The sequence below is a fragment of the Mirounga leonina genome, unplaced genomic scaffold, assembly GCF_011800145.1.
Source record: "Mirounga leonina isolate KUSES-001 unplaced genomic scaffold, KU_Mleo_1.0 Mir_98, whole genome shotgun sequence".
Classification (NCBI taxonomy): domain Eukaryota; kingdom Metazoa; phylum Chordata; class Mammalia; order Carnivora; family Phocidae; genus Mirounga; species Mirounga leonina.
This window is the reverse complement of record NW_023270921.1, coordinates 6,745,009-6,757,091: the sequence shown is the minus strand read 5'-3', so window position 1 is coordinate 6,757,091 and position 12,083 is coordinate 6,745,009. Positions and strand designations below refer to the sequence as shown.

At 45.0% G+C, this 12,083-nt stretch overlaps 1 protein-coding gene across 2 annotated transcripts in view; it reads right to left on the bottom strand.

Moving 5' to 3' along the window:
* Positions 1-7,075, bottom strand: part of LOC118006680 (ganglioside GM2 activator-like) — a 33,039-nt gene extending 25,964 nt beyond the window's left edge. Inside the window, exons 1-2 of one of the 2 annotated variants that reach the window (XM_034999434.1) lie at positions 6,792-7,075; positions 1,410-1,562 (exon numbers count right to left, since the gene is read on the bottom strand). In XM_034999434.1, the coding sequence (XP_034855325.1) occupies positions 1,410-1,562; positions 6,792-6,881 (243 nt within the window). In that variant the 5' untranslated portion in view covers positions 6,882-7,075. The remainder of the gene's footprint in view (positions 1-1,409; positions 1,563-6,791) is intronic. The other variant, XM_034999435.1, reaches the window with a different exon arrangement.
* Between the last annotated feature and the right edge of the window lie 5,008 nt (positions 7,076-12,083).

Here is a 12,083-nt window from a genome sequence, read left to right as displayed (position 1 = left end):
GGTCATGATCCCAGGGTCCTGGGATCGAGTCCCACATCGGGCTCCCTGCTCGGCAGGAAGCCTGCTTCTCCCTCTCCCACTCCTCCTGCTTGTTTTCCTGCTCTCGCTATCTCTCTCTCTGTCAAATAAATAAATAAAATCTTAAAAAAAAAAAAAAAAAAGAATCAGGTAGGGGCGCCTGGGTGGCTCAGTCGTTAAGCGTCTGCCTTCGGCTCAGGTCATGATCCCAGGGTCCCAGGATCGAGTCCCATGTCCGGCTCTCTGCTCAGCGGGGAGCCTGCTTCTCCCTCTCCCTCTGCTGCTCCCCCTGCCTATGCTCTCTCTCTGTCAAATAAATAAATGAAATCTTAAAAAAAAAAAATTAGGTAGGGGCGCCTGGGTGGCTCAGTTGGTTAAGCGACTGCCTTCGGCTCAGGTCATGATCCTGGAGTCCCGGGATCGAGTCCCGCATCGGGCTCCCTGCTCAGTGGGGAGTCTGCTTCTCCCTCTGACCCTCCTCCCTCTCATGCTCTCTGTCTCTCATTCTCTCTCTCTCAAATAAATAAATAAATCTTTAAAAAAAAAAAATTAGGTAGATTGCTGCCAAATGCGATAGAATGAGGTACAGAGCCTATAAGATGATGCCAAAAAAAAGCAAGTTTAATAGCACATGCCATAAAAACCCACTAGTGTAAATGTACATATATTTACAAATGTAGAAAACATTCTGACAATTATGTAAATAGCTAACAATAACTATCTCCTGAGGAGTCACATTGCAGGACATTTACAAGGAGCATTGCTTTTTTTTTCATACCTATCCATTCAAAATTAATATGTGTGTTATATGTGATTGCATGGGGGACAGTTCCAGAGCCTCGCCTACCAAATGTTAAAAGTGCTTACCCCTGGGCGCCTGGGTGGCTCAGTTGGTTAAGCGACTGCCTTCGGCTCAGGTCATGATCCTGGAGTCCCTGGATCGAGTCCCGCATCGGGCTCCCTGCTCAGCAGGGAGTCTGCTTCTCCCTCTGACCCTCCCCCCTCTCATGTGCTCTCTCTCATTCTCTCTCTCTCAAATAAATAAATAAAAAATCTTAAAAAAAAAAAAAGTGCTTACCCCTTATCACTGGGTAGTAAGATTTCAGATGATACATTTCTCCCCCGCCTTCTGACAATTGGTGATTTCTAAAGTGACTACATGGTATTTACTAAGTGATGTGTCTGTTTTATAATTAACAACAGCATCACAACAACACTGCCCAACTGGAGCTGTTAGACAGTTGACGAATCTATGCATCCTTTGCTGCTCTGGGAAATCCCGGATCGCAAAATCACTCACAGGCTGAACACACATCCCTGAGGGCCCCTGCCAGCTGGCCCTGGCACCTTCCCTCCAGCACCTCCCCAACCCTACCCATGCCCAGGCTTACCTTCTGAGGACTACTGAGGGGGACACCGATCTGGACCTCGGCACTGAGAGTCATGTTCCCAGGAAAGGCAATGGGGTCAGGTTCCAGAGTCAGGCTTTTGAGCAGCACAGGGTCCTTCTCGTCATCGCAGTTCTCCCAGTAAAAGCTATCCAGCTGGGACGGCCAAGGAAAAATCCGGCAGAAAGAAAAGAAACATTGACAAAAGGAACGCTCACAGGTCAGAAGCACCAACAGAACAGGCTACTGATGGTGTGACATTGGGCGAGGTACCTCCGCCCCTCCCCTGAGCTTTATCTGCAACTCTGTATCTGGAAGCCCGGGATAACACTTATGGTACCCATTTCCTAGGTAGTACTATACTAAAAGCCTCCAAAGACATAATCTCCCAAAAGTGTGCTGTAAACTATAGAGCACAATATACCAGACCTTGAGCTTCAAAACAGGTGACTAACCACATCGCCCTTGGTAGGTACCTTCTCTGATCTCCCACCCCCGGCCCCCTCCCTCTCTCTAGCCAGTCCTGGTATCTCCTTAAAGGGAAGCTCCTGGAGGATTCACCTTTGCAGCCCCATGCCCAGGACCTTATTCATGTCACACCTCATGCCCAATCCAGGGCCAGGAATAAAAGGAAACTTAACACAGTGGGAAACCCCACCCTCAAGGGGTATGCAATCAGCCTGGGGAGGGAATAGGACACATGTCGAGAGACCCCCAGTGGGGCGCTTGTTGATGAACCCCAGTGAACAAGCTTCCCCAATCCTAACCAGTGCTTCCTGCCTCCCATCCCATTGCCCATGCCCTGCCCAATCTGAATCATCACCTTCCTCACCTCTGCTGAGCTACTTCCTCTTCTTCCTCCACATTCCCCAGAGGTCTCCGGATTCCACCATCCCCCCTCTGGCTACACAAGACCACTGACTCCCCATTCCCACAGAACCCTGCCTAGTTGTCTATGTCTATGTATCGTGCAGACTCTGCGCACCCACTCACCCCTTTCCCAGCCCCCTGAAGGCCATCTAAGACACACTTTAGGCACTCCCACCATGCACACCCCATCTTAGAAGGAAAACCGGCCAGCTCCACATCCCCAAGCTGACCCCATCGTCAACACAGCCAACTGGCTGAAAGGAAACACGTAACCCAAGCTAGGCTGACAGATTCTCTCTGCCTCTGGGAAATGGAGGTTGAGGCAAAAATCACTTAGAGAACTTTGTGCTGTCATTGGGTCATAACCTTTGGGATGAGGCCAGAACACCTAGACCTGAGACTCACGACCAAGCCAAAGTTTGAGAAGAGACAAGAACTAAGAGCTCTGCTGGTCTCTGGAAGAGAGAACAGAAATGTCCCCTCCCCACCCCCACTCCTGTCTAAATAGGCAGTACGGGGTAGCAGTGAAAGGCATGACTCTGAGACAGATACGGGGTAAAGCAGAGCTTTAGTCAACAAGCATGGCTCAGCCACCTTATCACATGATTCTATAGGCCAGTTTCCCCTTTGGCACCCCAAGTTCCACATCTTTGGAGTGAAGGCTTTATACTTTCCTCTTAGGGTGATTGTGAGGATGAGAGCGTGCATGAGAGCGTGCAAGCTCCTAAAACAATGCCAGGCCCAAAGAATGGGCTGGCTCACAGAATGAAAGCCACTATATGGCCCAGCCTCCACTTCCTGCCATTAGCTCCATGAGATTCCTTGTATACCTGGAGTAAACTTCCCTTTACTTGAGCTTCTTAGAATGGGTTTTTGTCCCTTGGAATGAAATGTCATGCCATGAGTAAGAAAAACAGAATGGGGTCTGATTCATGCCCGCATGCCCCACAGCCCCTTACACAGGGTAGGTACCAATAAATGTTTCCTTCAGTATTCATCCCACAAATATTTAGGGAGCAATGATCACGGGCCCTGGGCTAAGTCTGTGTTAACAGTGGTAAACAATTTGAAATGTTCTTGCCCTGCCTTGAGGAGCTTAGAGTCTAATGCCAATAAATATTACCCACCATGATTTCTGAGTGCCAGAAAAGAAATGCACAGAGGTCACGTTGAGAGTAATAAAGGGCTTACTTAAATAAGGTGGTAAGGAAATGATACTTAAGCTGGACTTCTGCAGGATGAGGAGTCAGCCATGTAAGTACAGAGAGTAAGAATGTTCTCTCTAGGCAGACAACATGGGCAAAGGCCCTGTGGTAAGAAGCTCAGCTGGTCTGGGCACTACAAGAAGGCTATTGGGCTAGGTGTAGCAGATGACTGACACGGATGAGGCTGGAGAGGTGGCAAGGTCATTTAATGTATGACCTCATAGGTCACAATTGGGACCCTGGATTTACTATAATGCAATGGAATCCCACTGCAAGAGAGTGCCACGCTCTGGTTTATGGTTGAGAATGGACTGGAGAGGGACAAGTCTGGAAGGGGGAGACCAGTTCGGAGGCCACTGTCAAATGAAAGAAGGCCTGGACCTAAGAGCTGGGCTGGAGGGATGGTAGGAGGACTAGCTATTTTCTGGGGCTGCTTTCACAGATTGTAAGGCAACCTGTTTCACATCGAGGACTCATTCCAGGCTGGGGCAGGTATCCCGAGTGTCCTGTTGGAGATGAAGAATTCCCTCCCTTCTCCTAAGCTCCTTTCCTTCAGGCCCTGGGGGAGGCATAACAATGCGGTTTCCCAGTGCCCGACTAGAGGTTTCTGTGGCAATGATTTCTACAGCTGGGTCCAGCCTCGTCTGGAAACAGAGGCATGAAGGATTAGCAATGCCCACTGCGGGCCAGACCTGGCACAGGAGTTCCTCTTATCTGTGCAGGATACGTCCCAAGACCCCCAGTGGATGCCTGAAACCACAGATAGCACTGAACCCTATATATTCTATGGGGGTTTTTTCTATGCATACTTTTTTTATACTTACCTATGATCAAGTTTAATTTATAAATTGGGCACAGTAAGAGATTAACAACCATAACTAATACAAAATAGAACAATTATAATGTACTATAATAAAAGTTTTGTGAATGTGGCCTCTCTCTCTCAAAATATCTTACTATACTGCACTCACCCTTTTTCTTGTTGATGATGTAAGTCGAGAAAGTGCCCGTCTGATGAAGTAAGGAAGGGGAATGATGCAGGCATTGTGATAGAACGTTAGGCTACTATTAACCTTCCGATGACGTCAGAAGGAAGATCATCTGCTTCCAGACTGGGCTTCCATGCCACAGAGAGCAAAACCACGGATAAGGGGGAGACCACTGTATTTACCATCCCCAATAGAGGCCAACACGTGGGAAGATGCAACATAGGGCAGAGGGGAAAGGCACAGCTCTGGAGGCAAAAATATGGGTATACATCACAGACCTGGGTTCCAATCACACCTCAGCCACTCGTACCAGCTGAGACCATGGGTGAAGTTACCCTCTTGAGGTTCAGTTTCCTCATCTATTAAATGGGCACAATTATATCTTCTCACAGGGCTACTGGGAAAAAGAGAAGTCTGTACAGAAAATACAGGTCATCACTCCTCAAGACTGTCAAACCATGAAAACACAAGACTGGGAAGCTGTCACAGACCAGAGGAGGCTGGGGAGACCTCATGACAAATGCACTGTGGTGCCCTGGACTGGATCCTGGAACAGAAAGAGGACATTCGTGGGAAAACTGGTAAAATCCAAATAAAATTTAGAGTTTAGTTCATGGTGATGAACCAATGTTAGTTTCTCAGTTTGGACAAACACACAATGGTAATAGAAGATGTTAACATTAGGGGAAACGGGGTGAGGAGTATATGAGAATTCTATACTATCTCTGCAACTTTTCTGTAAATCTAAAATTATTCCCCCAGGGACGCCTGGGTGGCTTGGTTGGTTAAGCATCTGCCTTCAGCTCAGGTCATGATCTTAGGGTCCTGAGATCGAGTCCTGCATTGGGCTCCTTGCTCAGCGGGGAGTCTGCTTCTTCCTCTGCCTGACACTCCCCCTGCTGTGCTCTCTCTCCTGTTCTCTCTCTGACAAATAAATAAATAAAATCTTTAAAAAAAAATAAAAGTATTCCCCCAAAAAAGCTTATTAGAAGAAAAAGTACACAGCTCAACACATAGCACAGAGTATGTGCACAATAAATGACAGTCATTATACAGTGTCACAGAGCCTATTAAGCACCTACTATATGCTTAGCACAGGATTAGACATTCTCCCCGCTGTCTAATGCTGGCCACAGCCCGGTGACTGGTTAATGCTAGAAAAGGAAATAAAACTCAAGTTTTTAGATGCTTAAATGCTCACTATCACCCCACTGCCTTTATCTGGACCAGGGTCTCAGGCACAGGGCTCTGAATAACCATGAGCCCAGAAAAAACAAAGTAAAGTACCTCTTGCTGTACAATGGTAGGTGCGCCTGTATCCTCTAGGGGCCTGAGCGAGGTGGGTGAACTCTATGATGTCTCAGGGCCTCCCCGAAACTGCTGATCTATCTAAAGCCTTCTGGTCTGGGAGGGCATCCATGGCCAAGACATATAAGAGAATGGGGATGTAGGGCAAGTTGGAGCTCGAGCCAGACTCCACCTCACAGTGGTCAGCCTGGAGCCAAGAGAAACATTCTCAACCTGCCTTTCTCAGCCCGGTGACACGAGACTGGTTAATGCTAGAAAAGGAAATACAACGCAAATTTCCAGATGCTTCTGATGCCCATATGCACCTGAGAAAGGCAGGTTGATATCATCATGCATATTTTACAGATGAGGAGACCATCTGCATCTTGCCCACAGCTATGCAGCAAAGAGGCAATGGAACCAGGCTTCTTCTGGTCTTAGAATGACAGAACTTCCCTTTTCCAAGGGTCTGGAGCATGGGGTGAGTGAAAAGTGAAGGAGGAAGCTGGAGACTCTTCGTGGCCTGTAACTAGAAGCAGTGGGTCACAGGGCTGGATCTCAATCACCAGAAGAACAAGCCTCTCAAACCCACCCACCCATCAGGACAAGCTGAGCCACAGATCAGTACAGAAGGGGAAGGGATGGGTGCCAGGCCTTTTTATGGGAGGTGGAAGGGGGGGCTGGTAAACAAGGCTGAGTCTCTGGGCCTGGGAGCAGTTCCTTAGCCTTGCAGTTCTGCCAAATTTCACTCAGATGTTCAGAAAGAAGAGGACAAGAGAGTAGAGACCTGAGGGAGATTAACCCTTCCCCAAAAGTCTGGAGCAGACAAGGCCTAATAGCCCACCCTCACTATACTGATGAGTTAACCGAAACTCAGAGACAGAAAAGGACCCACTCAGAGTCCCACAGTTAGTGACTTTGGGAGGCTCTGGTGAAGAGAAGGAATTCTAGAAAGCGGGGTAGCCACCCCCATAATCCCACCCCAACTGGGCCGGCAAACTGGAAGCAGCCACCGAAAGGAGAGGGGGGCTCACCTGATTCAGATGGACGCGTGCACGGGCCGCAGGGCCGGCGAGGAGCAGGCCCAAGGCCATCAGGAGCGGAGCCTGCATCTCCGGAATCATTTCGAGCAGTGGGGCTGCGCCGGATTACCAGGTCTGTGGCCGCGGCAGCGCCTTTAAATGCTTGCCTACGCTGGTTACGCAAAGCCGGTCATTGCTGTGCAAAACAGCACGGCCACTTCCAGGTTTGCTCCGCCCCGTGGGGGATGTGACATTTCAAGGCCTGGCGTCGCACAGGTCTCTACCGACTCAGCCCGGCTGAGGCTCCGGCTTCAGCCCCTCCCTCTGGGCGTAGGCGTCAAGCCCCTCCCTGTGACCGGCGACCGCGGAGCCCGAGGATGAAAGGGGCGGGGCCGAGGGGCGGGGCCGGGGCGCGGGGGCGGGGAGGAGCTGCTGTTTCTAAACCCACGCAGGCGGTGACCGTCGCTGCCTGAAAAGCAGTTTGGTTTTCAGACCCGGGTGCGTTCTTTGAGCAAATGTCACGCTCCCTGTTCATAGTACGCTCTCCTGTATCCGTGTTACGAATCACTGTGTCTTTTTAAAGATTATAATCATAATTGTAATAACCGAGAGTAAGTGCTTTAATGCATGCTAAGCACTGTTAAACACCTATGAGGGAATCTATTTTTTTTGCCCCTTCTTAACACTGAGGAAAACACACACGGCGAGGTTAGCTTTGCCAAGGGCACAAAGCTTATAGAGCCCGCAGCCAAGATTTTGTTAAGCTATAATGCTTTGTAGTTGAGTTTTGCTTTTTAGAAAAAACAATAGGGATATTATTCCTGCCAAATCACCACTAGATTGTAAACCCCGCAAGGGGTGGCACTAACATGTGCTTAGGACCTGACACATAATAAGCAATCAATCTTGGTTGCATAAATGAACGCATGAGTAAAATTTAAAACTTACCTAATCATCTTTTTTATATACAATTTTTTTAATTTTGGAATTAATTTTAGATTTACAGAAAAATTGCAAAACTAGTACAGAATGCTACCAATTTCCCCATTGTTAACATTAAGATATCAGGGTATTTTTATCAATTGGTGTAATGAGCACTGGGTGTTATAGGCAACCAAAGAATCACTAAACTCTACTACATGTTAACTAATTGACTTTTTTTAAAATCTTATTTTAAAAGCATTGTTGTATTTTTTGGGTGCCTGGGTGGTTCAGTTGTTAAGCATCTGCCTTTGGCTCAGGTCATGATCCCAGGACCCAGGGATCGAGCCTCTCATCGGGCTCCCTACTCTGCGGGGAGCCTGCTTCTCCCTCTCCCACTCCCCCTGCTCGTGTTCCCTGTCTCGCTGTGTATCTCTCTGTCAAATAAATAAAATCTTAAAAAAAAAAACAAATTGTTGTTGTATTTTTTTAATTTTTAAACATTTTTTATTTAAATTCAGTTAATTAACATAATGTATTATTGGTTTCAGAGGTGCAGGCCTGTGATTGATTCATCAGTCTTACATAATACCCAGTGCTCATTACATCACATGCCCTCCTTAATGTCCATCACTCAGTTACCCCATCCTTACACCCTCCTCCCCTCCAGCAACCGTCTTATGTTAACATTAGGGGAACATTATCACATGATTCTATAGGCCAGTTTCCCCTTTGGCACCCCAATTTCCACATCTTTGGAGTGAAGGCTTTATACTTTCCTCTTAGGAGGAAACCATAAGAAAAATTCTTAGGTTTCTTATGGTTAAGAGTCTCTTATGGTTTGTCTCCCTCTCTGGTTTGTCTCCCTCTCTGGTTTCGTCTTGTTTTTTTTTTTTTTCCTCTGTTCCCCTATGATCCTCTGTTTTGTTTCTTGAGTTCTATATATCAGTGATATCATGTGATAATTGTCTTTCTCCGAATGACTTATTTCGCTTAGCACAATACCCTCTAGTTCCATCCCATGTCGTTGCAAATGGCAAGATTTCATTTTTTTGATGGCCGAATAGTAGTCCATTGTATATATATACCATATCTTTTTTATCCATTCATCTGTAGGTGGACATCTGGGCTCTTTCCATAGTTTGGCAATTGTGGATGTTGCTGCTATAAACATTGGGGTGCACATGCCCCTTCGGATCACTACATTTGTATCTTTGTGGTAAATACCCAGTGGTGCAAATGCTGGGACATAGGGTAGCTCTGTTTTCAACTTTTTGAGGAATCTCCATACTGTTTTCCAGAATGGCTACACCAGCTTGCATTCCCACCAACAGTGTAGGGAAGTTCCCCTTTCTCTGCATCCTCGCCAACATCTGTCATTTCCTGACTTGTTCATTTTAGCCATTCTGACCGGTGTGAGGTGGTATCTCATTGTGGTTTTGATTTGTATTTTCCTGATGCCGAGTGACGTGGAACATTTTTTCATGTGTCTGTTGGCCATTTGTATGTCTTCGTTGCAGACATACCTGTTCGTGTCTTCTGCCCATTTCTTGATTGGATTATTTGTTCCTTGGGTGTTGAGTTTGATAAGTTCTTTATAGATTTTGGATACTTAGCCCTTTATCTGATATGTCATTTGCAAATATATTCTCGCATTCTGTCAGTTGTCTTTTGGTTTTGTTGACTGTTTCCTTTGCTGTGCAAAAGCTTTTTATCGTGATGAAGTCCCAATAGTTCATTTTTACCCTTGCTTCCCTTGCCTTTGGCGATGTGTCCAGAAAGAAGTTGCTGTGGCTGAGGTCAAAGAGGTTGCTGCCTGTGTTCTCTTCAAGGATTTTGACAGATTCCTGTCTCACATTTAGGGTCTTTCATCCATTTTGAGTCTATTTTTGTGTATGGTGTAAGGAAATGATCCAGTTTCATTCTTCTGCTTTTGGCTGTTCAATTTTCCCAAAACCATTTGTTGAAGAGACTGTCTTTTTTCCATTGGACATTCTTTCCTGCTTTGTGGAAGATTAGTTGACCATAGAGATGAGAGTCCATTTCTGAGTTCTCTATTCTGTTCCATTGATCTATGTGTCTGTTTTTGTGCCAGTACCATGCTGTCTTGATGATGACAGCTTTGTAATAGAGCTTGAAGTCCAGAATTGTGTTGCCACCATTTTTGGTTTCCTTTTTCAACATTCCTCTGGCTATTTGGGCCTTTTTCTGGTTTTATACAAATTTTAGGATTATTTGTTCCAGCTCTGTGAAAAAAGGTTATGGTATTTTGATAGGGATTGTATTGAATATGTAGATTGCTCTAGGTAGCATAGACATTTTCACAATCTTTGTTCTTCCAATCCATGAGCATGGAACATTTTTCCATTTCTTTGTGTCTTCCTCAATTTCTTTCATGAGTATTCTATAGTTTTCTGAGTACAGATCCTTTGCCTCTTTGGTTAGGTTTATTCCTAGGTAGCTTATGGTTTTGGATGCAATTGTAAATGGGATCGACTCCTTAATTTCTCTTTCTTCTGTCTCATTGTTAGTTTATAGGAATGCAACTGATTTCTGTGCATTGATTTTATATCCTGCCACTTTGCTGAATTCCTGTATGAGTCCTAGCAATTTTGGGGTGGAGTCTTTTGGATTTTCCACATAAAGTGTTATGTCATCTGTGAAGAGTGAGAGTTTGACTTCTTTGCCAATTCAGATGCCTTTTATTTCCTTTTGTTGTCTGATTGCTGAGGCTAGGACTTCCAGTACTATGTTGAACAGCAGTGATGATAGTGGACATCCCTGTTGTGTTCCTGACCTTAGGGGAAAAGCTCTGTTTTTCCCCATTGAGAATGATATTTGCTGTGGGTTTTTCATAGATGGCTTTGAGGTATGTTCCCTCTATCCCTACACTGTGAAGAGTTTTAATCAAGAAGGGATGCTGTACTTTGTCAAATGTGTTTTCTGCATCTATTGAGAATATCATATAGTTCTGGTCCTTTCTTTTATTTATGTAGTGCATCACATTGATTGATTTGCGGATGTTGAACCAACCTTGCAGCCCAGGAATAAAACCCACTTGGTCGTGGTGAATAATCCTTTTAATGTACTGTTGGATCCTATTGGCTAGTATCTTGGTTAGAATTTTTGCATCCATGTTCATCAGGGCTATTGGTCTGTAATACTCCTTTTTGGTGGGGTCTTTGTCTGGTTTGGGGATCAAGGTAATGCTGGCCTCATAGAAAGAGTTGGAAGTTTTCCTTCTGTTTCTATTTTTTTGAACAGTTTCTGAAGAATAGGTATTAATTCTTCTTTCAATGTTTGGTAGAATTCCCCTGGGAAGCCATCTGGCCCTGGGCTCTTGTTTGTTCGGAAATTTTTGATGACTGCTTCAATTTCCTTGCTGGTTATGGGTCTGTTCAGGTTTTCTATTTCTTCCTGGTTCAGTTTTGCTAGTTTATACATCTCTAGGAATGCATCCCATTTCTTCCAGATTGCCTAATTTGTTGGCATATAGATGCTCATAATATGTTCTTATAATTGTTTGCATTTTTTCAGTGTTGGTTGTGATCTCTCCTCTTTCATTCATGATTTTATTTATTTCGGTCCTTTCTCTTTTCTTTTTGATAAGTCTGGCCAGGGGTTTATCGATCTTATTAATTCTTTCAAAGAACCAGCTCCTAGTTTTGTTGATCTGTTCTACTGTTCTTTTGGTTTCTATTTCATTGATTTCTTCTCTGATCTTCATTATTTCTCTTCTCCTGCTGGGTTTAGGCTTTAGTCGCTGTTCTTTCTCTAACTCCTTTAGGTGTAGTGTTAGTCTGTGTATTTGATACCTTTCTTGTTTCTTGAGAAAGGCTTGTTTTGCTATATACTTCCCTCTTAGGACCACCTTTGCTGCATCCCAAAGGTTTTGAACAGTTGTGTTTTCATTTTCATTTGTTTCCATGAATTTTTTAAATTCTTCTTTAATTCCTGGCTGACCCATTCATTATTTAGTAGGATGCTCTTTAGCCTCCAGGTATTTGAGTTCTTTCCAACTTTCCTCTTGTGACTGAGCTTGAGTTTCAAAGCAGTGTGGTTCAAAATTAGGCAGGGAATGATCCCAGTCTTTTAGTACCAGTTGAGACCTGATTTGTGACCCAGGATGTGATCTATTCTGGAGAATGTTCCATGTGTACTAGAGAAGAATGTATATTCTGTAGCTTTGGGATAGAATGTTCTGAATATATCTGTGAAGTCCGTCTCATCCAGTGTGTCATTCAAAGCCCTTATTTCCTTGCTGATCTTTTGCTTAGATGATCTGTCCATTGCAGTGAGGGGGGGTGTTAAAGTCCCTACTATTATTGTATTTTTGTCGATGTGTTTCTTTGATTTTGTTATTAATTGGCTTATATAATTGGC